The sequence below is a fragment of the Aspergillus welwitschiae genome, assembly GCF_003344945.1.
Source record: "Aspergillus welwitschiae strain CBS 139.54b unplaced genomic scaffold BDQ94scaffold_28, whole genome shotgun sequence".
Classification (NCBI taxonomy): domain Eukaryota; kingdom Fungi; phylum Ascomycota; class Eurotiomycetes; order Eurotiales; family Aspergillaceae; genus Aspergillus; species Aspergillus welwitschiae.
Window position 1 is genome coordinate 64021 of NW_020798722.1, and position 24552 is coordinate 88572.

The window sequence follows — 24552 nt, forward strand, 5'->3', positions numbered from 1 at the left end:
CATGTCCCTCTGCTGGTAGGCCCTGCATATGACGGATCCAACATCTTGGCTATCGGACGGCATTATGACAAGCCCTAACCATGATCTTTTCGCTATACGTCTCGGGTTCTCCATCCCTTGCCTTGATCTTCGGGCATCAATGGTATCAAGTCTATGTGCCTCTTTACTTCTGTCATTATAAAAGCCTCAAACTCCTCGCAGGATGAAGGGGACTCAAGCACGACAAACCAGTCCGCGACTCGGCCCTGTTCGACTGTATATATTCCGTGGAACTAGGTAGTTGGTTCCTTGTATATTTTTTCTTCTTTGGTTTCTTGAGCCCCAGCATGAGTATATCTCAAAGCAGGCTGGCCCTGTTGGCCCTCTGCTTCGTGCAATGGGTATCCGGCCGTGTTGTGCAATTCCAGCTAGACCTGACCTATGAAGATGTCAGCGTGGCTGGTGATGTACACAAGGCTATCGTGAGTAATGGACAGGTTCCTGGGCCCACGTTGTGGTTGAAGCAGGGCGATGATGTCGAATTTTTGGTCAACAATTCGATGTCGATCAGTACTACGGTTCACTTTCATGGTGAGTACTGCCTCTAACCATCTTCTCGGTTTCGAGTTTCGAAATATCCTTTTCTATTGAGCACTCACTGAAGACCCACAGGTATCGAGCAACTAGGCACCCCCTGGTCAGATGGTGTACCCGGACTCTCGCAGTTGCAGATCCAGCCGGGCGAGCAGTTTCTCTATAAGTGGAAGGCAAGCCAATATGGCTCGTACATTTATCACTCGCACACAAGGGCTCAGATTGATGATGGCTTGTATGGGGCTATCTACATTGAGCCGGCAGACTCCGTTGAGAGACCTTTCCATTTGATCTCTGGATCGGACGCGGACGAGCAGCAGGCGATGTTGGCAGCTGAAAAGAATACACGACCGGTTATCATCTCGGATTGGAGAGCGTTTTCCTCGCATGACATTCTCCAGATTCAAAATGAATCTGGTGTTGAGGCCTACTGTGCCAACTCTGTTCTGATCAACGGAAAGGGCTCAGTGATTTGCCCGTCCCAGGAACACATCAATGCTGTCACGACAGAGCAGCAAAAACAGATTTTGGGCAATGTGACTTTGACTGATATGGGGTATGTTATTTCCTAGTTTTGGGGATAGTAACAATGCTGATCCTGACTAGATGCCTGCCGCCCACGCCGGGTGTGGTGGGTCCGTATCCTTACGATCTCAGCAAGGTTCCCAAAGGCTTCTACGAAGGATGTACGCCTAGTGAAGGGCCCACAGAGGTCTTCAAGGTCAATGTTTCGTCGCGGTATGCTAGCTTTGACCTTATCAGTATGGCAGGCTCGACCTCCCTTGTGTTCTCCATCGACGAGCATCCGATGTATGTTTACGCAGTCGATGGCCGTTATGTTGAACCTCTGCTTGTCGACGCTGTTACTGTCCCCGTCGCCGCAAGATACTCCGTCATGGTGCCGCTCAAGTCGGAAGACCAAGCGGGAGACTATACTGTCCGCGTCGCCAACAATTATGCGAACCAGGTCATCAATGGTACCGGAGTTCTGTCATATGACACCGCTACGCCGAAGCAGATCGGTTCCTCGCAGCCTTACATTAATGAGGCTGGTTCTAATGCCACTGCTACTACGGTCATTCTAAACGAAACCGACGTGGTGCCCTTCCCTGTGGTAGCACCTGCTAAGAAGGCGGACCGGACCTACATCCTGAATGTCGAAAATGCCAATTCATCGTACACCTGGACCTTGGGCAACCAATACCCCATGTCGAACGAAGAGCTTGACCCTCCTGTCTTGTTCAACCTCAGCTCTATCTCGCAGGCGTACTCGGCAATGACAATGAACGGTACCTGGGTTGATCTCATCATCAACATCACCACTTCGGGCCAGCCTCAACACCCCATCCACAAGCACTCCAACAAGTACTTTGTAATCGGAACCGGCAACCAGCCCTTCATCTGGTCCTCCGTGGAAGAAGCAATGCAAGAGATCCCGGAAAACATCAACTTTGAGAATCCCCAGATGCGGGACACTTTCTATTCGCCAAGCTCGGCTACGGGGCCGAGCTGGTTGGCGATGCGCTACCATATCGTGAACCCGGGGCCGTTCCTGCTCCATTGCCATCTTCAGATGCACCATGTCGGTGGATTGGCGCTGGCCTTGCTGGACGGGGTGGACGCCTGGCCGACCGACATTCCAGAGGGATATCAGTTGCCAGTGATGCCAATCTAGGGACTTTTACACATTGTACAGAGGTGGACGAGAGTATCTACTGTAATATGGCCATATAGCGCCTGTCATATAGATCCGATGTAATATTATTTTATCTACATAATGAAACTGCTAGGTGTTTTGCCAATTCCCGAGTTGTGGCTCCAAAGTGAGAGTGAGAGCAATCACACCAAATCGCGCACAGCAATCGCCTGGAGTGAATGGCAGTCGTGTGTTACCGAAGCCATTCACTGCTGCTGCCCTGCCTCGACACTCGTCTTCGAATCGACTTCTTCTTCTCACTTTGTTTACTCGACTTCTCTTCTCTCCTCCCGCTTCGTCGATACCACCGATACTCTTCTTCCACTTTGTGTGATCGATCTGTCGGTCATCCAACGGTTCATCTAAGCGTTCAATATTATCACCTGCACACTACCTTCTTCTCGTCCACTCGTCATTCAGAAACATTAACTTTCACGATAATCACTATGGAGCGGGGCTACGCGCCGAGAAATGAGAATATGCACTTTGGCACCCGATCCGGGCCCAGTGCCTGCAAATCCAAAGAGGGAGTGCCTTGCTTGCTCGGTCTCCCAAGTGAAATACTTGCTACTATCTTTGAATATGTGAGTATTTAAGACCTGTCTCACGTCCCTCGAGACCCAAAACGCGTGCTGACTTTTCCTCTCAGTCTGGTGAAAAGGGCCTCTGCAGCCTGGCTGGGGTGTGCCAGCAGTTCCACGGCATGGCCGTGGCGCTGCTGTACCGCAACCTCCACCATGCAATTCATGCAGACAATCCCGTCTACACTCAGGACTCCCTGGATCGATTCACGGCCATGGTAGAAGCAGTGAGCACCAGCAACCTTCAGTACGCGTCGTGTGTCAGGGACATTGAAGTGAGGCATATCGCGCCCTACGAATCAGATAACAGACAGGGAATTGTGGTCAAAAGGCCAAGTCAGAGTTACGAGGCAGGCCGATACCTCAGTAGCCTTCTTGTCATTACTCTGCGGAAGACGACTGGTTTAACTAGCTTTAGGTGAATTGCACAAGACAGTGTCAAATACATGATAGGGCAATGTGCTAACTACTTCAGTTGGGATATTCGCCTGGAACTCACACCCTCCGTGTACCAAGCGCTCAGTAGAGTTCCTGACATTCGCGACGTCCATATTCGTCTGCCAGCACGTACGACTCCAGGACCCACCGATGCTACACTTGGACAAATGCTCCAGACTCCACATTTCCACTTCAACCAAGATAATCCGCCGCCCAGGGAAATCCGGCCCAGCTGCACTGGTGCCGAAGCTCAGTTGCTGAAGGATCTCGACAAACTTCAGCATGTGCCAACTCTTTCCCTCCTTTCGGGACTCAAGAATCTCTCGTTGTTGGATATTGAGGATCTGAAACTGGTGTTGCAACTCCCGCAGTGTATCTCGCAGTGCTCGTCAACGTTGAAGTCGCTCAAGTTGTCGTTCTCCGACGAGCTTGCAAAGTCGGCGCGGAAGAAAACAGCTTCCAATTCGGCGCCAGATGCGACGTTGACATTCGGGGATGTGCTCATTTTAGCCGCACCGCAGTGGGAAGACGACCTCCTTTTGGCTCCGCAGGCCACTCCAGTCGATCCTGCTCTGCCCTCAGATCCCGTGGTCCGAAGGGAACGCTCCATTCAGGAGTCAATTCTGGCGTACATCTTCAAGGTGGAAGATGGCGACCATCGCAACAAGTATCTGGAGGAAGCCCTGCTGGAAGGCAATGCCCGCAAATCGCAGATGGGGGACAATGGCGTTTCGGAAGAGACAAGGGACCGAAAGTTTCTGAAGTCTGTACGCTCAATGGTCCGTGTGCTGCCAAAGATGATGGTGCTTAACTCGGAAAACCCAGCCATCATCAACGTACTGCACAGGCTCGACCAAGCTGCAACTCAGTACTTGGGCCGCAACCCCAAGCAGCCGAGCGAGAGCATTGGCAAAGCGAGTGCCAGCAATTCTGCCCCAACCAGTGCTCCCAAACCCTCTCCGTTGAACAGCGGCAAGACCGAATTCTCTGTGAGCAAGAAGAAGGAGAAGTGTCCGACCGACGTAATCAACATGGAGTATCCCGACATAGTCGAAGAGGAAGGAGAAGATCAGGTGTTCATCGATGAGACACATCGGTCAGTTACAGAGGGTAGTGTTCAGGCCTTTGCGCGCCAGCCAGTGCGGGCAGCAAGGCCCAGTTCATCTGCCGATAAAGGAAAGGGAAAACAGCCGGTCAGAACCCCTCCGGTCGAGATGCGCACAGCGGAAGAGGCGCGAGAGTGCTATGTCCGCAACACCCATGGCATCCCACTGGAAAGCCTTTCTGTCCATCTCATTCCAGTGACCGCCGGAGTGCTTAGCAAGGCCGTTGACCTGACCTCTCTCCACCACCTGTCGCTACTCAACGTTGGTCCGCAAAGCACGCTCTGGTCTTTCCTCAAGCGACTCAACCAGATTTATCCTCTCCCCCTGACATCCATCCACACGGACAATGTCACGCCCGCGTTCTGCAGCTTCATCAACAGCATGGACAAGATCACCGAGCTGTTCCTGTTCGAGCGCTTCAGTAAAGCCAAGGTGGAGTCACTGGCCGCCAAGACCACCGTGAACGCAGTCACCATTCGCAAGGAGATCCTAAACAAGCACATGGGCAACCTCCAGCGATTGGTAATCCGCAACGATGAGAGTGACAGCTGGACTGCCGACCCGGCCACCATCCTACAGATCAGCCAGCGGGGAGGCAAGCTAATCGAGCTCGGAGTTTCTGTGAACAACTGCAGCATCGTAAGTCAACTCCTCTTCCAATCTAATCTGGTATAATACTAACCTTAATAGCACTATCTCATCCAACAAATTGGCAGCTTCCGCTCTCTCAAGGCGCTGCAAGTCTTCTGGTACCGCCAAGACATGTGCACGACCACGCTGCGCGAGGTCCAGCACAGCCTTATCGACGGCATCTTGCTCTTTCCACACCTCAACATCGAATACGTGGCCATGTGCCATTGCATGCACGGACCGATCGCTAACGGCGCGATTCAGATCTCCAGTCGCTTCAGACATCTGACCAAAGCGTGCGCGATCCTCCGAGAGGCAGCTGCTCAAGACAACCCTCAGTCTTCGTCTTCTTCGCAGCCAGCTTCGGCTACTAACGTCCCGCACGGCACGATGTTTCCGGTGCAGAATAGTGAAGGTGACGCGGTGCCCTTGTTTGGGGTGGAACTGACCACGCGGGCGTTGCTGAGCATCGAGGACATCAGCGGGGTGAAGATGTGGGAGAAGGGAGCGTGGGAGATGAAGTTGTAGCCGATCCCAGGCTGCTACAGCAGCAGCAGTCTGGGATCGGCTCGAGTGTATGATTACGAGATGTTTTCAGATGAAAGTTGATGAACGTGAAGGGGGACGTGATGGAAAGTGGATGCGTGTGAGAAAGAAGAATGAGAAAGGGAAGAGGGGGACAGCGAGCAGATTAAATAGATCTCGTTCATCGTGTAACACGCTTAGTCGCCTCGACGATGTAATCGAGATGATATTCACAGTTCAGAATGACATCGCATCATCCTCATCTAACATTAATATCCCTAAACAATACCTACAACCACCACAGCTAACTACACCATAAAATACTACTATACTAATACAAATAAATGTATGAGGGCTTCCCACCATCACATGCCCACTTCCCCTCTTAGTCATCGCCAGCTCCACTTCCCTCCAATTTCCTTCCCGGCCCATCAACTCCCGCCATAGGATGACATCGTTGCTCTTTTTCTTCCTCTTTCTTCTTGCTTCCTAGCTACTCTCCAACTAACTTCCACACACTCCTTTTCCATTTTTCCCCCCCGGTGCAAAAACTACTGTATATACTAGCCGCAAAAATGGGAGGCAAGAAAGCCGCCGGCGAGAACTCCAAGAAGGCTGCGGGTAATGCTCGTGTGCGTACCACCTCTATACTGATCTATCATCTCTCTGCAAAATATTACCCCGCCCCCGCTCCATCACCACCAGAACCATATTCTCAACCACAACTACATGAGTATAGGCAAAAGCTGACCAGATCTTCTATATGGGTGTAGAAAGCCGAAGCAGCCGCCAACAAAAAGGCCGCCGAGGACGCCAAGCGCGCCGCCGAGGAGGACGCTAAGTGGTCCAAGGGCGCGAAGGGTGGTAGCAAGCGGTATGCAGACCCAAGTTATCAACATATCCCCTCCAAAACCAAAAAAGCACCCACTAACATATTCTTTTTATAAAAAACAACAGCGACGACGCTGAAGCCAAGAAAGCCGAAGCCGCGCGCAAGAAGGCCGAACGCGACGCCCTCCTCGCCGCCGAAGAAGCCTCCCAGCCCAGCAAACCCAAGAACAACAAAGCCGCAGCGAAGAAGAACGCGGGACCCAGCCGAGGCACATTGGATTTGTCGCAGCTCGACGATACACCAGGGAGCAAGAAGGCTTCTGCGCTCAATGCCTCCGGTATCGACAATGCGCTCGATGCACTGTCACTTACGGGTAAGGATAGCGGCAAGATCGATCGGCATCCCGAGAGACGGTTTAAGGCGGCGTATGCGGCATTTGAGGAGAGACGGTTACCTGAGATTGAGGCTGAGAATCCTGGACTGAGACGTAACCAGCGCATCGAGATCTGTAAGAAGGAGTTTGAGAAGAGTGAGGAGAACCCGTTCAACCAGGCGCATGTGGCGTTTGATGCTAGTCGGGAGGAGATTGCGGCTGTGAAGGAGGCGGAGAGGAAGAAGGTTGAGGCGAGGTTGGCCAAATAGTTTTTTTGTTCTCTTTCTCTCTTTCATTTTGTTTGGCTGGATGATATAGTTGGGGTTTTGGTGAGGATGATATAACCGGTTTGCCCGTGGAGGGATGGATATTCTATACAAAAAGCATAGAGCGTATGGCTGATAGCAGATGAGATGATTAACGATGCAATGGTATCATGCAATCTATATCCATGTCCAATACACAATACACCACACACAGAATCAACGGATGAATGAATTACCCCATCACCGCCCTCACATCCCACACATACAAACTCTCATCCCATCCCACACTCGCACACCATCCCTCACTCCCAAACAAACACCAATCCACCCCCGTCACAAACTCCGTATGCCGGCCCATCCTCCCCAACTCAACCCCCATATTCGGCCCCGGCCCAGCCCGCATCACATCGACATCGCCCACCGCCCCCGGCGGCGTCTGATCACTCCAAGCCCGACACGTCATATCATAACTGGCACTCAACAACACATCCGACAAATGCGGCGACCACGCCACCTTCCTAACCGCATACTCATGTCCCAGCATCACCGTCTGCGGTCCCTGCCCGGGCGCCCGAATATCAAACGTGCGAATCGTCCGATCCACCCCCGCCGTAGCTATCGTCGACGGCCGATACTTGTTCCAATCCATCGTCAACGCCTCCGCCGGCGCCGTCGCCGCCATCGGTCCCCCACCCGGCACTACCCCTCCACCACCTCCTCCATGAATCGGCACCTGTAAAGTCAAATGATTCGACGCCGACGCCGGCGTCCGTAGATCAAACACCCGTAAATACGAATCCGACGACACACACGACAAGATATCTGGCGAATGCGGAGAAAAAGCCGCGCTGTACGTGCAGCTATGCGTCGGCAGAGTGAGGAGGGAATGCGGCCGATTGGGCGTCCACACGCGCACTGTCCCGTCCCAACTACTACTGCAGAAACGGTCCTTCGCGACGAGGTTCCAGTGCACGCTGAAGACTTCGCGGTTGTGCTCTTTCCAGTTTTGAATTGGGAAGTCGGCGACCTCCGTGTCGAAGAGCTTGATGCTTCCGTCGCCGGAGGCGGTTAGAACTTGGTTTTCGTGTATTTCGGACCAGGCGAGGTCGTAGAGGGAATCTTGGGTTGTGAACCTGGGTTTTTGGTGGGTTGGTTAGTTTGGTTGGGGGTAGGTGGGGAATGGGGGAAGGGATACCATTTGTAGGGAACTATTCCGTTCGGAGTCAGTTCAAGAATGTAGAGACGGCCATTGCCGACTAGGCCGAAATTGGCGGATGAGGCGACGGCGAGGCGGTTGTCGAAGAAGGGTGAGTACTTGACTGCGCAGCCGTTGAAGCCTTCCGTGCGGAAGTGGAGCATTTTTGAAGGGTATCGGAAATGGAGTGGAGATGGTTGAAGAAGTGAGAGGGGGGAATTAATTGGGGTAAGGGATCATGGCGCTATGAAAGTGAGGGGAGGAGTGGTGGTTTGATTGTTGGTGTTGGTGTTGAGATGGAGAGATTAGTAGATGATGGAGATGCAGATGGACTGACTGCGGGGAGTCAACGTGCCGAGGTTCGGTCACTATCTGGGTTATGATGGTGGCCTGAGATATACAGTAGAGACCTGAGGCGTATAACATGGTGCCTGAGGAATATGATGTGTGCCTCAGGCTAACAGTCAGTAGATGCATCAGATTTCTGCCGTTTTAGGAAACCCACTAGCCTCTCAACCAGCCTCAACACGGGATGCCTCGTATCTAGTATCGATAGTGTAGGCTCTCATTTGGTCTTGTATAGGCTACAGTGGAAATATAGACGACACAGATTGTTGTTGGCTATGAGAGTCAGCGATGCACCATGACCATAAGTGAACTACTCTGTAGTTCATGGTACCGCCATCGATTGCGGCTCCTTCAGGCCAAGGGCCCTCGCCTACAGTAATACTATACTTAGAGATAAATAGTTGTACGGGGTAGATTCATTCAACTAAGACACGCCACCTCCTTCAAGCTCGTGACCACAAGCCACAAGTAATCTACTAGGCATCACCGATCATCGTCGCCTTCTTTCCTGGTGTATGTTAGCACTATACGCTTCAATCTCTATTTTCCTCCCCTAGGCCAGTTGATAACTAAGATGGACAGTGCCGTGATTTCTCCTACCCCGGATTCCAACCAGTCAACGACACCAGAGAGCCATACGAATGATGTGACGCCGCCATTTCACTCTACTAAGAACATCTGCTCTCCCCGAAAGCATCCAGCAGGCGTGAACTTCCAGCATCAGTTGATAAAGCCCAACGAGGATCTCCAACGCTATTTGAACTTCCAGCTGATGACGCCGAAGTTGAATCGCATCCATCACCTGTTATGGCTCGCCGGTCTCCCGCGTGCAGCGCGCCCCCTCCATCGCCAGAAACTTATGAAGCGTACGGTGATCCTCACGGAATCGCCCGACGAGCATCTAGTTTGGAGCCCCGGACAAATCCTCATCAAGCCAGTGCCAGAGTATCTCCTCGATCGCAAGTTCTGGGTGCGAAACATCTGTCCCAATCGCGAGTTGTACGCTGCCGCGTGCGGGCTGCTTTTATCATATGCCTGGCTCGTCGCCGGGCTGATCGATTTCCAAAACGCCAAGGACGAGCACATTCTTCCCAGCGACGTTAAGTGGAAGGCCTGGACGAAGCTTATCCAGGAGGTTCTCGAATGGAAGGACAAGAATTATGACAATGATAACAGCAGGAGTAGTTCCCTACCCGCACAAAATAATCGCTCGTTCCAGCCCCAGCCTGCAATCATCAACAAGCGTTACGAGTTTGGCGAGTTGCGTCTTAGTCGCCTGAATTCTCTTTTCCATCCGCAACCTCGTTCTCGGGTTCATGCCGGGCTCGGCATGGTACCAAGAGTTTTTTGAGCGCAATTTTTCATGGATCCTGGCGGTACTTGTCTACCTGTCGGTTCTGTTATCGGCCATGCAAGTGGGACTGGCGACCGATACACTGCAGGGAAATCGGAGGTTTCAGAAGATTTGCACTGTCTTCGCCTTGGCGTCTATCTTCTTCGCGGTGGGTCTGTTGTGGATTATGCTGATGATGTGGGCTGTGTTGTTTTGTTATCATTTTGGATTCACGATGTTGTATCATAGGCGGATACAAAAGGAGCGGAGAGTGTATAGAAAAAGTGTATGATTATTCGGGCTAGGTTGGCAGTAGTCTGGACATGTACCGAGAGTCTAAATGGCACTTGACCGGAGAATGTTTGGATAGACAGGCTATAGTGTGGCGAAGCAAACCCAAGTAAACCACGAAGTGAAAGGAAGAACAAAGGATTTGGGGCAGAGCCAAGCAGCGTAGGTAACTTTGGGTGCCTTTTTCTTTGTTCAAGAGGCCGATCGGTGGAGAACAACCTCCCTATCCCCGGATCTTCCCTACACAAACCCACGAGAAGCAGCAATCGCTCATGCCTACTTAAGAAAGGACTTCGTCCCTCTCGTCCAGATGAAGTCGTTCATTCTTCGTTTCCATAAGCCTTGGTGATTAAACCCCCCAGGTGGCTGTGACAACTACTTCGTGCCCTAGCTCAGAGTTAAGTGTGAGAAAAGCGAGGCGAACCTTCCTCCCCTCCTCAGCATTTTACAGTTTGACACTAGTACCTGGTTCTGAACTTTCCCAACGAGATGTCATTGGACTCTCCTCTAAAGCGAGTCGTGCAATCAGTCACCGATAACATCCATGACAAGGATTCCGACGGTCATCGGGGAAAGCGACCCAAGTTTGACAAGCCCTTAGGCACCAGCGGCTCCAGCTCCGTTCCAGACACGGACACTTCTCCAGGCTCTCTCGTGTCTGATTACCACGTACAGGATGCTTTACAGCTGGAAGACGACCAACTCTGCGGCGAAAGTTCGCCGCCGCCTTATTCGGAGGCTATCTGTGAGTACAATACCTACTTTCGAGAGGCTCCTAACACACAGCCCAGCCCCCCCCCCCCCCCCCCCCCCCCCCCCCCCCCCCCCCCCCCCCCCCCCCCCCCCCCCCCCCCCCCCCCCCCCCCCCCCGCCCCCAGCGGTCTAACTTCTCATATTATACCTAGGCTCTCCAGCACCACAAGCGCTTTCGCCCGAACATTTGCCTCCAGATCCTGTCCAGGATTCTCTCCAGCAATGCCACAATAATCTTGTCCAGGACCTGCAGGGCACTCAGGGAGAGAACGCAGATCATGTATGCTTCGGCATGGTACGTGATATAGACCACCTTCTCATTCCTCCTCTCTTTTTTCTTCCTTTTCTTTTCTTCTCTCTCTCTCTCTCTCTCTCTCTCTCTCGTTCCTCTACCCATCTGGTGTAAGCTAACATGGTATAGCTGAGAGATATCTATGTTCAAATCAAGCCTGCGCAAGACCTGCACTCTTTAAGCGGTGATCAATCATTCGGAATACCTAATACGTTTGCTACGCTAGCTCTCTCTATACAATGGAACCGTGGCGACTTTCTATCAAAAACGGGCACTCCTATTGCGACATTGAACTGTGAAACCCACCGTCAACTCAGCTCCATCAGAGTCGATGAGGATCCGATCTGGCTGGGTGTGATGCCAATGGATGAACTCCAGCAGAGAATAAGAGTAGTTAAAAAGCGTTCATCTTTATCATCTTCTCTCTCTCCCTTCTCCACTTCCTCATCCGCTGATTTTTCGTCGTCAATGGAGACGTGCAAAATGAACATCTTCGTCTTCGGTCCATTGGTTATCGAGGACGTTCTGGCAAGGGAACTTGGTTGGCACAGATTATACTTAGATCATCCAGATCCAATGCCCGACCAGGTCAAGTATTATAATCCCCAATGGTTCTACACAGAGGGGACACCGTTTTACGAACGGCTGGTTTCACCACCTATACCGGGGACCGCTGATCAGCATCAGCACGATATGGATAATTCTGACGAGCCGGATGCAGACAAGAGCGAAGACGATGAAGATGACGATGCTGATGCTCAAGCAGTTCCTGATGGTTCTTCTAATCTGCACAATGAGGCGTATATCGATAGCCGCATTCGTACGGAGCTTAAAAGGTAATTTAATTTCCTTTGTTCACCTTTGCAAAAGGGACAGGAGAGTGAACTCTGTTGCAGCTACCAGCGAGAAGCGGTCAGCTTCATTCTCTCTCGAGAAACGATCTATCCGCATAGTAGTAAGAAGAAGACACTTTGGCATCTCGAGAATCGGGGTTCGAGTGAGCGCGTGTAAGTGTGAAATCTCCCAATCCTGGTTGCAACACCCCTATTCACCAGGCGGGGGGTGGGAAAGCTATAAACATAAAATTGCAGGCATGATATCCTCTCATCCCGAAGACATCCGTGGCGGCATCCTTGCAGATGATATGGGATTGGGAAAGACCCTCAGCATGATCGCCAGTATAGTGACAGGCTTATCCTGCGTTGAAACAACATTGGAAACCCCAGCAGATACGATTCCGTTTCCTGTAAAATCCACACTTGTTGTCGTACCCACTGAACGTGAGTGCACATCAATCCATCCGTGTCCATTCACAAGGACTTATCGAGCTGTAGTAATACTTCATGGCTGGATTGAAGAAGTTGAAAAGTAAAATCCACCCGCCGGTGATTTCTTCGTATATGTTGAGCTTTCCCCGCTGACACTCGCAATCAGGCATGTTACCCCAGGAACCCTGCAATGTTACAAATATCATGGTCCAAAGCGTCAGTTCTCGCTCGCATCGCCTCCTCTTATGGTACTTGCAACATATGACACTGTCGCAGCAGAATTCAGTAAAAGCGAGGGGGAAGGCGTTCTTAATCAAGTTCACTGGCACAGGTTGATTCTTGATGAAGGTACTACTAATGAGCCCTCCCACACTATTCAAGACCACTTCCTGGTCGCTATGAACCGCTGGAAACCAATGGGATGGGCCCACTGTTCGAGGGGCAGAATTGATTGCACAAGCCACGCTTAAGTTGGTCGAGAGAAATCGGTTCTAGGTATTGAACAATCTCTGGGAGGCAAGTAGGTTAAACCGATAGAATTAAGGGGCTGAACCAATCGTGGCATGATATACTATATATGAGAAATCAATGGTTGGTAAGGAGCAATTCAGAGCGATGGAGAGTCAGGGGATCGAACAGGCTATCTCAGCTTACGAACGCCTATTCAGATCACGTGTAGTAAACCATATCCTAACTTTTTATTGCCGTAATTTATTCTAATGGAGTTTTCATATTGAAGCTAGACTGCTGCACTTTTTGTTACACGGGCTATAGATCAGCCACCCTTACCAGGTACTGTAGCTAGATCCGTAAGCGAACTCTAACTAAACACCGTGTACGGTCAGAAATATCCTATAAATTTTCTAACAGATATTTTCACCATGTAACTAAGAGCATCTACGTAGTAGTATACGATAACTTGAAAATATATGTGCATGATCATCTAGAGAGCCTAATTGAACTACCGGATCACCTCTAGGGCTACTCCTACCAAGGTTACGGCATTTCAGGTACTACTTGTACTAAGGTTTCCCCCTCCGTAAAAGCTTATTTCTTTTCGTGATGAAACGTCTGTAACAACTACTGCTGTAGCTGTTAGTATGCTTAGGCATACTCTAATAATAGTACTGCTAATTCCCAGTTCTGCCTAAGGCTATTTTTAGGGTCACCTCTAGGTTCAGGAAGGGTGCAACTGGGAGTAATGTACAAATTGAAGTATCAGATGTGCAGAGTCCCAGATACAATCTATGAGCTCAAGACATATGCAAGATTCCTGTCAAATGCAGTCGTTAAATAATAGTTCAGAACTGAATAGCTGTAGAGTCCAACTAGTTAACGTTAGTTAACTAGCGGTGTTTTCGGGGGTACTTAGTGACGCAGCGGATGAAGAACAGCATACACAAAATTTCGTGGATATATGGCTTTATTTATTATTTGAGGATCTAGTAGATATTGTGTAGTGTATATTGGCTCAAATACATTGGCTCTGTTGTCTCAAAATATACTACAAGTGATGGAAGGAGACAACAAACCATTGTCAATGTTGTAATGATTGAGCGGTACCCGGTGGCCGCTAGTAAGGCCTAAGGGCCCCCATTAGTTCCTTTCCCATACCAGGCAAGAAACCTTGTTTATAGTAGTAGATAGATAAGTGGATATTCCAGATACTACTGGCTTTCAGAAATATGCTGATGGGGAGTAATCATCACGGTCGTGAACATCAATTACCAAGCGATTTGGCAGTAAGTTGCCCTTACTAAAGCGGCGATACCCGTTCTTCAGGTAAATAGGACTCATAACAAGCCATTCATTCCATTATTAGTAATACCTACATCTGGATTATTAGAGGCACTGAGAAGAATACAGAAAGCGTACAAAAGATGACAGACTTTAAATGAATATCTATATTCCTTCTGAAACGCATCAAGGTAATAAAACACAGCTCCAAGGTCGTGTATGTCACACTGACACCGCTCCTACATTCCTCATCCAATTCATTCAGGGATCAATCGGATTTACTAGTATCAGTTCGATTAATTACAATACACCAAACATCACTTAATGTGCCCCAGGCAACTATCCAGCCTCAGGTATGGATCGAGAGCCCTAACAAATAGGTTCATGCCTCAGGTATATATTTCACAAAGTAGAAGATCCGACATGGCTTCTAACTCAGCGGAATATAGGATTGTGCCGATATACCGAGTAGTATCTGTAGTTGTCGACCTTCTTTCTTCCCCTACCCAAGTTCTTTCACTCCACATTAGCATAGCCGCAACTCAATGTGACTGCCCCGGGGATCACCAGCTTGATTAGTAGCCTCTGTCGGCGCTAAATATAATACTGAGACCCCCCTCCCCCCAACAGTTTATTGTTGATTAATCTTTGACAAAACTGAGTCGCCTTTTACATACTATCCTCATTCAGTGAAACAAAGAATCTCTTAATGCTGCAGAAGATCCGATCTATCGAGCATAATTCCGTATCTTGCCTACGGAGGATCCCAGGAAGGCCAAATAATCCAGTGCCCTCTTGCGCTATAAGAATACCCACATCATCCTGTTCAGTTCAAGGCTCTAGACATTCTTTCGACGTGCTTGAAGGTCAACGCAAGTTGATGTTACTGGTAGTGTCTCAGCTCATAGCCAGTGTGATAAAAGCAGCCAGAGGTCTATTTCTTTCCTTCCCTCCTCAGCCTCTTACAATTTGACACTATTTATCATAAACCGTTCTCCCGAGATGCCCTTGTTTATCACTGATAATGAAGACGAATATGTCAGATTTGTGAACCAAGTAGAAAATGGTTCACGGCTGGACGAAGGTCAATTGGGGAACGAACTTCCTCCTCCGCCGACTTATGAGGAGGCTATCCGTGAGTGCATACCTACTGTCGAGGGGATCGTTTCCCTGTCTAACTTCTCGTCTTATGCCTAGGCTGCCCAGCACCACAAGCGCTTTCGACCAGGCACTTGTCTCCAGATCCTGTTCAGGATTCTCCGCCGCGATACCAGAATGGTTCTGGCCAGTCACCGTCTTGCGAGCAGCTAGAATCGCCACCCACACCGGAAATCGCTGATCAGAACGAGAGGAATGACTCTGACGATGAGGGCGAAGTCACGAGAGAAGACGAGGACGAAGGAAAACAAAGGCGAAGACGAGAGCGGAGACGTGTGCGCAGACGAGAGCGACGACGAGAGCGACGACGAGAGCGACGACGAGAGCGACGACGAGAGCAGAGGCAAGAGCGAAGACGTCAAGGATGACGGCAGTAATATTTACTCAAGCGGTCTCGAAGGGAATCGTTGAGTAGGAAGTAGTACTAGGATGTGGTTGAAGAATGAGGATGGGTTTGTAACTCGTAATAATCTGGTGAGCCAGTTGTAACACTCATTTATAATGATATAGTATATGTTATCCATTTGTGTTTAGCAGTCGCAACGATCATTCCTACGTCTGCAGCATGCGTTGTTTCCTGTATTTCTGCGAGATTTGAATACTTTCGACGACATTCAGGGCCATGATATATTGCTTCAGACGGTAAATCATCTGTGTAGGCAGCCACTTGCAGCTCATTCAACTCAGAGAATGCATAAGAAGTTGATTTACAGCCGTGGTTGCACAACAAAATAAGCAATGTGAATGGGATCCTTTCCTTTACCATTCAATCCCGACGAAAGAAAGAAAAAAGAAAAAAGAAAGAAAAAAACTGCAACTCGCTGTAGCCTTTACTCTGAGCATTCGTGTCTATCCCTAACGATTTACTGAGATGTAGTACTGCTCTATGGAAGATGGAGTTCACCAGGTGGTGAGCGCCTCATATGCGAAGCCGCCGCGCATTCGCTGTGCTAACACACGACACCAGACATGTAAGATATCATATGGCCTAGTGCGCTCGGATCATCTCATATTCACGATGTTGAAGCGTATTTCACCAGTGACGGTGAGGAAGATATCCTCAGCAAAGTTCACTGGCACAGCCCGTTGATTCTGGACGAAGATCAAGGCAGGTTCTCCTAGTCTTCAAAAAGAGAGTATGTTCTCATCCCCTAAAATCTCTTGGATATCTTGGAATTTCTAAGCCTCAGCACTCTAATTTTATCCTCGACTTATAGTATCGACTAATGCTTCATGAGACTATTATCCACCCTTGGGAACTTCCTAGTGCCTCAGCATCTTTAGAGTTTAGAGGATTAACAACGGCATCTACAAGAACTCGGATACATGTGTTTGTACTATAGAATACAGAGAATTTAAGTATCTTATTGAAGCTATTATGGCTTTGTTGTCGCTCCACCATGCTCAGTAAACAAAGACGTGAAAATGGATGTATTCATTTAGTACCTACCCGGTGGCCGGTAAGTCCCGCCGCCATTCGTCTGTCTCTTTGAACTTGCCCTCTTCAATAACCTTGTGAATATACTGTCTTTGTCCAGAATCTAGGAAAATAGTGAACAGTTCAATATTAAATAGCCATGGCTGTAAATATGAATCAGCACGCGACCTGGCAGGTACTTTGTTGCTCCAAGTCACCAAAGCGGCATCACCCGTTATTCGTACGCAGGACCTATTATACTTAGCAAATTCCAGCTATGTGACTTCTACTGCTGCAATGAGTACCTATATGCGAATATTCACATACCCCGATAATATACTAATCACAAGCGAGATAACCAACTCCTCCGCAGAGTAGTAGATCTATACTTTCCCAAAACGGATGTCAACAAAACACAGCTCCCATGTCGTGCATGTCACACTGACGCCACTCCCACATTCTTCTCCATCCACTCATCCCACTATCAATCAGATTATTCCTATCCACCAAATCAACTAATCAATCGATTAAGTAATTAATCCATCCACCATGAAGCCATACACAAACCACAACCCATCATCTCCCACGCACCACCCGCTCCCAAAATGAAAACCAAAGAAGACAAAGATCCCATCCCAGCCTCCACCTTCCTCCACAGCGAACTCTACCACACAGCCTCCCAACCGGGTCTCCGCTCCCTTCCACCCAGTCCCTCCCGCGACTTCCTCACCCTAACCTGGGGTCCAATAATCTACCTAACGGCCTACACACCCGCCTCCAACAAAATCCTCTCCAGCTTTTTCCAATCCCTAAACGCCGAAATCCACGACGCCATCCGGCGCGTTCTGCCCGGGAACTCTTCCCAAATCCGACTGTTGGAATCCAGCTACGCGGCGAAGGTCTTCAGCGGGGAGAGGCTATATGGAGATAAAAGCGTGGAGGAGATAAGGCGGGTGTTTCACGATTGGAAGAGGGTGGATTTGGCATTGCCGGCGGTGGAGTTGCCTGTGAGGTTGAGGGTTTGTTTGGTTGTTGATAAGGGTGTTTTGGAGAGGTTTGGGAGGCTGGTGGATGGGAAGGGAAATGGAGGAGAGTGTCCGGTTATTATGGTGGAGGAGAACTTTCCTGATATTAGACGGAGGGATTCGAATCCGGCCGATGGAGGGTTTCCGGGCTGGACGTGGGTGGCTTTGCAGGCTGTAGTAGAGGTGTTTGATGGGTTGAGGGGGGCGGGGGGGTTGAGGAAGTATCATCGTGAAGGGGAAGTGTATTTGGGGGGTGGGAGGTGGGGGAAGTGGGGATAGTGTGGATCACTGGGGTTTGGGTGTGATGTTTATTGTATGATATAATGTGTATACTACTAGGTTCGTGGGTCAGGAGCATTTTTGGCGTCAGTGGTGTACTTTGGTTCAAGAGACGGAATTGTATCTTCATCTTACAATTATGTTTGAGATAATACTTGCAATTTCGTGTATGCTGGCTTGTGTTACTCACAAAGAAATTCAAAGTAGGTCAGGAGAGTATCTTGTGTTGCTGCTTCCACTCCTGATTGATCCCTCGGTAATCATGCACCGTATAGTCTGCAAAAACCTCCCGCAACCAGCTTCTCTTCCTCCATCTGTTAATCCCCAAGTCCATCAATAGCATGTCCGAATACGGAATCGCATCGAATATCGTCTCCGGATACCAGCTCGCGAAACCACATGGATGCCGGTGTCTTCCATATCGACTTGTCAATGCTGTCTGATAACACACCTTCGATCGATCAATTGGGACCTGGTTGTTGAGATAAGCATATGTCCAGAGAGCCTGCACCTCAATCAAAAGGGCATTGCTTGTCCCATTGAGCATTCCTAAAAATGCGATGGAATGGTCGCCTTTGGCTGTCATTTCCGGAGACGCAATGCCACGATAAAGCCGGAATGGACTAAGCCTGGGCTTGTACGGCGTCTTCACAGCTGGTTGGTGACGCAAAGCTGGAAACCGATCAAGTATCTCTTCATCTGCGGCGCGGTCGAAACGATCCCAGGCTTTTCGGTCTCTGAAGGGATCCCTAGTGGGAATCCAGAGACTGGAAACCAGTCCCTCGGGCTCATAATTAATGCCTGGGGCTAGCTTCCATCCGGTTATTCTAACGAGAGCATCGGTTTTTATGACTGTACCATCGGTAAAGTTGACTTCGCCTTCTGAAAGATGCGATATATCCTTTCTGTTTACGCTCACTTGCCCTGATCGAACATAGTCATAGATATTCGTGGGGTAATTGAGAACTCCCAGACGACCGGTCCAAAACAAACTATGACTCAACGTTAGTCATAAGTCGTGAAATCTGGTTGTTAGGGATCTTGCCTTCCATCTGGTTCCAGATCCTTCAACGCAGCTTCTTTCCGGTAGCCATTGGCCTCAATGGCATCCCCATTTAGTTTATTCCAAAATAACTGCACTAGCCACCTGCCTAGCGCTGTTCCATGGAGCAGCCCCCGCACCCATCCAAATCCATCACAGTTTCCCCAGATGCAAGGGCTGAACCAGGTGATTATTCTAGTGGTTGTTAAGCCCTCCAACTTTAATCGCCAGGGTCCAAACCAAAGCCACGGCAATGCCATCCAGACGGCACCCCCTCCGGACTTGCGAATGATCCATTCCACACGTTTACCATGAGAGGCCATAAGATACACGGCATCATACCCATACTTTGAAGCCCCGATAACCGTCACCGACTTTACAGCTGGGTCATTTGCCAACAGAGCGCCCTTGTTTCCGAGCTGAGAGTGATTCATGATAGGTCTCCCAAAATTCTGCTGCCCCGGGATTGGGAATTCATTCGCAGTCGAGCACAGTCCGGGGCTCATGATGAGCTTGCTGCACTTGTAAAGCACCGAGCCGGTGTGAACCTCCCAGAACCCATCTTCTTTTCTAACTGTATGTACACGTGTGTTAAATCGAGTTCGTCGACGAAGGTCGAAATGATCGATGAAGTTACTGAAATACTGCTTGAGAACATATCCAGGGATGGGAGCTTCCGGTTGGACATCATATTTTGTTAAATCAAGCGAGAAACTCGATAACTCGTAGGTTCCGTAGAGATTGTTGGTATGGAGGCATTCATAGCTATTTTCTGCCCATACGCCGCCCACAGCCGAGCGCTGTCAATGCAAATCAGTGGACAACTGCATAGACTGTTGGTGCGGGATAGAATACCCCTTCAAGCATTAATAGATCTGTTTCCGGCGACAGCTCAAGATATGTCTTTGCCGCTGCAAGGCCAGCAATCCCTGAATATCGCGAGTAAGCATCCCTTTCAATTCAGACAATGGCATTTGAAGAGGAACCATACCTGCTCCCACAATAATCACTTCGTGTTCCTCCTGAGGCTGCATTATCACCGTCAATTGCTGGAAATCTTATGTCTGGCTCTCTTGGGGTCACGAAATAGCAGTAGTCGTGCTTTCAGAAGCCTTCATGAAGCGCATAACTTGCACTCACTCTTCCAGATGATGGCAGCAAAAGTGAAATCCCCATCAAATCAATCCATCGTCTTCAATCTATGACGTAGTGCGCTGATTGGCCACTTTGAGAGCAATCACGTGGCGATAAGGATATCGATTCCAGTTGCAGCAAACTTTCAAATAAACCTTCAACATCCATCCCCAGCTTCCACTTCCACTTTACTCATGGCTTCCAGCTCGATCTGGAGATCCTCTCCATGGATCGCTTCGTCTCCCGGAAGAGGCCCAGGAGCCCTCCTCCACCACCAACAACCACTGACGAAGATTCCACCGACCTGAAATTGGCCCTCTTGATGTCACTCTTCCCAACCATGGCCCTGGATACGCTGATGGAAATCTTGGTTTCGAGCAATGGCTGCGTGCAAACAGCTTCATCCATTATTAAAGCTCAAACTCAAAACCAAATCCAATCTGGCTCGGCCTCTCCGTCCAAGAAACGCGCAAAAACCGTCCTAGGAAACCCAGCCATCCAAACATGCTTACCATCAACTTCCCCGACCACCATCACCAGACCTCTCACAAAGAAAGGCCAAACCCTCCACCTCTATTCCCCTTCCTCCATCGCCACTCACACTCCCTGCACCCTAATCCACAACTTCCTCCCCCCATCACTCGCAAATGACCTCCTCACCGAACTCCTGTCCGAATCCCCACACTTCACCAGACCCCACTTCCAACTGTTCGACCGAACAGTCCAAAGCCCCCATTCAGCCAGCACTTACGTCTCCACGCCAGAAGACCACCATTCCCACACCTCGGAATATACTTACGGCGGCACCTACCGCTCCAACGTCCGGCAAATCACCCCGCACATGCGCACCGTCGCCGCCAAAGTCCAACACACCGTAAACGAACAGATCAAAGCCCGGGGCCCCAAACTGCCCTTTCAGTCACCACTGGAATGGACCCCCAACGCTGCATTCGTGAACTGCTACGCTGGTCCCACTGAAAGCGTGGGATGGCACTCCGATGAACTGACGTATCTCGGCCCGAGACCCGTCATCGGGAGCTTGAGTCTAGGCGTGGAGAGGGAGTTTCGCGTCAGGAAGATTCTCCCTGTTGACACCGACAATGAGGACGAAAACAATGGTGATGATGGAGGCCAAATCTCTATCCACCTCCCCCACAACTCCCTCCTCATCATGCATGCAGAGATGCAAGAAGAATGGAAACATGCCATTGTCCCTGCTAGGACTGTTATTCCGCATCCTGTCTCCGGTACGGCGAGGATAAATATCACCTATCGGTGGTATCGCGAGTCGTTGCATCCGCGGTATACGCCCCGTTGTCGGTGCGGGGAGCATACGGTTTTGAGGTGTGTGCAAAGGAAGAGGGGAAATCGGGGGAGGTATATGTGGATGTGCTATGCTGGGTTTGCGCCGGGGAAGAAGGGGTGTGGGTTTTTTCAGTGGGCGGAGTTTGATGATGATGGGGAGCCGGTGTGGGGTCATCGTGAGAAAGGTAGTAGTGGTGATGAGGGTGCGCCGAGGTTGAGGAATTTTGTGGAGGATGGAGTATGGAATGGGGATGAGGGTGAGGTTAAGGGTGAAGTTGTATAGATGGATTATGAACTTGTGATACCCTATTATGCCATTATAGCGTCTTATATGAAATTATGTGTCTATTGCGAATGGAAGTAATGGAAATAAGATATACAACCCTGCCTCGATCTAAGAGACCGGAAATGAAGTGATAGCATAAAGAGCACATTGATTCCCCGCTTGTGAAACAGCAAACTGCTAACATGAAACTAAACGCCATAACTCCTGCACTGCCCTCACGGGCGGAATACATACTCCCTACGCAATCATGCAGCCTGCCTCCGACTTATCACATATCTAGTGGCAGTCACATGTAAAACTCCAATCCGTTTGTATGGTCCCTAGCATATGAAATCCTCCTCGTGCCATCGACCAGGTTGCGCCATCCTGAGCCCAAACCACACCGTGTGTAGATGTTCCAAAACGGAATCAGTCGAAGCTTTCCAACAGTTTGCATCGGTGTCATCTCAGCCAAATGTCTCTGTCGAGCAACGCTTCACGTAAGCAGGCCATTCATGACTGAATAGAATAATCGTCCCACGTCCACAATCATCCAGATACGATGCTCCAAAAGGCTACCCGTTACATCGGGCATACCCTCGCAATCTCTCCACGAGATCCAGAACCAAGCCGTCGATCTTCATATCACTTGACCAACACCACGACAGTCAATATCCAGAATCACCACTCAACCAACCACCTTCGATCATAGAATCCGACCTCCAAACAAAGATCAATCAAATCTCCTCCCGTCTGCGCAGCGGCTCCTGGTAAGCAGGCGGATTCCGACCCCGTTCGAGATCCGGCTGGGAATTTCGTTTCCCCTTCTGACGGTTCTGCGGCTTGACCCAGAACACCCAAGTGACTGATTTGCGGGTGCTCCAGAATTCCGAGCACAGGAGGGCGATGGCGAGGATGCTGCAGATGACGACTATAGGGACGAGGACCAAGAGGATGACGGTGATGGATGATTTGTATTGCGAATACCAGCTAGACATATTGGGTTTATGGTATGGTATGGTCTATTGTGGGAGGTATGGATTTGGTAATTGAATGAGTAGGAGGTGGTAAGATGCTGTTGGAATGGGGATAGAGGTAGTGGGAATGGGACGGAGTATAGTAGATGAAATAAATGGATGGATGGGACACCGCCACGAATGTGACGTACTAGGCAGGCACGATGGGTGGACGGGTCATGATGACAGCCTCAATAAATGACTTTTTGATTAGGTATGAGATCGGGTCAGATCAACTGAGCCAGATCTGTTCTATTAAGGGTATATTGGTTTACTCGCGCACCTCCTCCGTGCGCGGAATCATCATCTCTTTGACCGACGCCAGGGTGGTTTCGTCGAGGCGACTGAATCGAATCTGTGAACTTATTAGCAATCAGTATCAAACTTTGAAGAGCAGTAATTACCATCTCCTCGACTCCTCCCCGCGTCGCATTCCCATACAACATCGCATCCGAACTACTAGCCTCAATCTCGTTCTGCACCCGTCTGGCCCAGATCCCATCCCAATGCCAGTCTCCCGGGGACCTCGCCTGCGGGCTCCCCTTCTTCGATGCAGAAGCAGTACTTCCCTTCCGATGAGCCTTCCACGCATGCCACGCACTCGGGTTTCCGGCCGCTTCCAGCGGTAAAGAATCGAGGACCGTCTCATCATCGAACGTAGACCGAATGTAATCCAGCAGCTCTGATACAGGCACAGTCTTTCTAGGCTCAACCGATTTCTCCGCCGGCGACGGGGCGACGGCCTCGCCTTCATCCTCGTTCACATTCTCGTCCTCTTCTTTTGGCTGATCCTCTGTTGGTTCAGCGGCGGTGTCGTTATCCCCAGACACGCTTTCCCTGCAAAGGGTATTGGATACCCCTTCGCTAGTAGCACTTGAATTACGCACACTAGCGGTCTCTCTGGGTGGAGTGGCAGATTGTAATCCAGCTCGCTTCGCCCTGCCGAACCAGTGCGGGAATCCGTGCCGCAGACTGAACCCGCCAGGGGGTAGCCGCTCTTCATCTGTTGCGCTGACAGGATCTTCGCTCGAGGCACCGGTGCTGAATGTGTATGTGGTGAGGGGCACGATCAAGGGATGGAAGACGTCAGTGGCGAAGTTCACTAGAGGAGGCATGTCGGGATAGGACGTGGGGAAGCGGATCTGGAAGCGGAGGACGGCGGAGGCATAGGGGCCTATACAGACAAAGTTGTCAGATCGCAATCATCATAAGATGTTAAGAGGAATTGAATACATACCAGAGCGAACAAAGATGACTCCCAACCAAAGCGTTGGATCGCCCGGGCTGAGGCTCATATAAGTTCCCGGAGGAGCGGCATGTTGCAAGCTTGCGCTGCAGGGACAGTCAACACCACGGTTTGGTCAATCGAGTGGTATTAAGCAATGCTCACAATTCTAGGAGAAGCTGCTGTTTCCGAAGCGCAGGGACGTTGGGCAAGCGGGTTGTCGACATGGTGTTTGGAATTGGTGGTCGGAAATGCTCAGGGGTGCGGCGAGCGAAGACGAAGAGTCGGAGGTGCTTATGTCCGCTATCTCCGGCGGTTATCTGGGTTTCTATGGCAGCATCTCCACCTCACATGGGAAAAGTATACAATTGCGCATGAGACAGACAGTCATGTTGGAAATATGCCACTCACTGTGCAATAGTCATGTCACATTATAACAGTCTATCTCT

At 50.0% G+C, this 24552-nt stretch overlaps 11 protein-coding genes across 11 annotated transcripts; 7 read left to right on the forward strand and 4 right to left on the reverse strand.

The window, feature by feature from the left end:
- Positions 1-326: 326 nt before the first annotated feature.
- Positions 327-2248, forward strand: BDQ94DRAFT_172715 (multicopper oxidase; the record flags this gene model as incomplete). The annotated part of the gene is made up of 3 exons (XM_026772017.1): positions 327-570; positions 652-1129; positions 1180-2248. 3 exons carry the CDS (start codon positions 327-329, stop codon positions 2246-2248), a joined length of 1791 nt encoding a protein of 596 aa, XP_026623654.1.
- Positions 2249-2715: 467 nt separating this feature from the next.
- Positions 2716-5657, forward strand: BDQ94DRAFT_180960 (uncharacterized protein; the record flags this gene model as incomplete). Its single annotated transcript, XM_026773781.1, has 4 exons — positions 2716-2853; positions 2919-3268; positions 3326-5033; positions 5085-5657. 4 exons carry the CDS (start codon positions 2716-2718, stop codon positions 5550-5552), a joined length of 2664 nt encoding a protein of 887 aa, XP_026623655.1. The 3' UTR covers positions 5553-5657.
- Positions 5658-5993: 336 nt separating this feature from the next.
- Positions 5994-7138, forward strand: BDQ94DRAFT_65780 (DUF1014 domain protein). Its single transcript, XM_026776270.1, has 3 exons — positions 5994-6181; positions 6323-6423; positions 6507-7138. Exons 1-3 carry the CDS (start codon positions 6125-6127, stop codon positions 7021-7023), a joined length of 675 nt encoding a protein of 224 aa, XP_026623656.1. The 5' UTR covers positions 5994-6124; the 3' UTR covers positions 7024-7138.
- On the reverse strand, positions 7138-8534 carry pex7 (putative peroxisome biosynthesis protein (Peroxine-7)). The gene is made up of 2 exons (XM_026776271.1): positions 8216-8534; positions 7138-8153 (listed from the first exon to the last, which is right to left on the reverse strand). Exons 1-2 carry the CDS (start codon positions 8377-8379, stop codon positions 7253-7255), a joined length of 1065 nt encoding a protein of 354 aa, XP_026623657.1. The 5' UTR covers positions 8380-8534; the 3' UTR covers positions 7138-7252.
- Positions 8535-9137: 603 nt separating this feature from the next.
- BDQ94DRAFT_161135 (uncharacterized protein) lies at positions 9138-12951 on the forward strand (the record flags this gene model as incomplete). Its single annotated transcript, XM_026769328.1, has 10 exons — positions 9138-9834; positions 10271-10349; position 10591; positions 10650-10932; positions 11102-11235; positions 11362-12068; positions 12103-12239; positions 12324-12512; positions 12681-12831; positions 12882-12951. The coding sequence occupies 10 exons, from the start codon at positions 9138-9140 to the stop codon at positions 12949-12951; spliced, it is 2448 nt and encodes an 815-aa protein (XP_026623658.1).
- Positions 12952-15239: 2288 nt separating this feature from the next.
- BDQ94DRAFT_172721 (uncharacterized protein) lies at positions 15240-15763 on the forward strand (the record flags this gene model as incomplete). The annotated part of the gene is made up of 2 exons (XM_026772018.1): positions 15240-15372; positions 15435-15763. 2 exons carry the CDS (start codon positions 15240-15242, stop codon positions 15761-15763), a joined length of 462 nt encoding a protein of 153 aa, XP_026623659.1.
- Positions 15764-17417: 1654 nt separating this feature from the next.
- On the forward strand, positions 17418-18116 carry BDQ94DRAFT_172722 (uncharacterized protein; the record flags this gene model as incomplete). Its single annotated transcript, XM_026772019.1, has 1 exon — positions 17418-18116. The coding sequence occupies one exon, from the start codon at positions 17418-17420 to the stop codon at positions 18114-18116; it is 699 nt and encodes a 232-aa protein (XP_026623660.1).
- A 141-nt stretch (positions 18117-18257) lies between these two features.
- On the reverse strand, positions 18258-20192 carry BDQ94DRAFT_180962 (dimethylaniline monooxygenase; the record flags this gene model as incomplete). The annotated part of the gene is made up of 4 exons (XM_026773782.1): positions 18258-19108; positions 19162-19958; positions 20014-20087; positions 20150-20192. 4 exons carry the CDS (start codon positions 20190-20192, stop codon positions 18325-18327), a joined length of 1698 nt encoding a protein of 565 aa, XP_026623661.1. The 3' UTR covers positions 18258-18324.
- Positions 20193-20462: 270 nt separating this feature from the next.
- BDQ94DRAFT_180964 (putative CUE domain protein) lies at positions 20463-21880 on the forward strand (the record flags this gene model as incomplete). The annotated part of the gene is made up of 1 exon (XM_026773783.1): positions 20463-21880. The coding sequence occupies exon 1, from the start codon at positions 20519-20521 to the stop codon at positions 21878-21880; it is 1362 nt and encodes a 453-aa protein (XP_026623662.1). The 5' UTR covers positions 20463-20518.
- A 65-nt stretch (positions 21881-21945) lies between these two features.
- On the reverse strand, positions 21946-23027 carry BDQ94DRAFT_148230 (uncharacterized protein). Its single transcript, XM_026767158.1, has one exon. The coding sequence runs from the start codon at positions 22858-22860 to the stop codon at positions 22600-22602; it is 261 nt and encodes an 86-aa protein (XP_026623663.1). The 5' UTR covers positions 22861-23027; the 3' UTR covers positions 21946-22599.
- Positions 23028-23035: 8 nt separating this feature from the next.
- Positions 23036-24335, reverse strand: BDQ94DRAFT_148231 (putative ubiquitin-conjugating enzyme). The gene is made up of 4 exons (XM_026767159.1): positions 24269-24335; positions 24116-24210; positions 23283-24052; positions 23036-23233 (listed from the first exon to the last, which is right to left on the reverse strand). The coding sequence occupies exons 1-4, from the start codon at positions 24328-24330 to the stop codon at positions 23150-23152; spliced, it is 1011 nt and encodes a 336-aa protein (XP_026623664.1). The 5' UTR covers positions 24331-24335; the 3' UTR covers positions 23036-23149.
- Between the last annotated feature and the right edge of the window lie 217 nt (positions 24336-24552).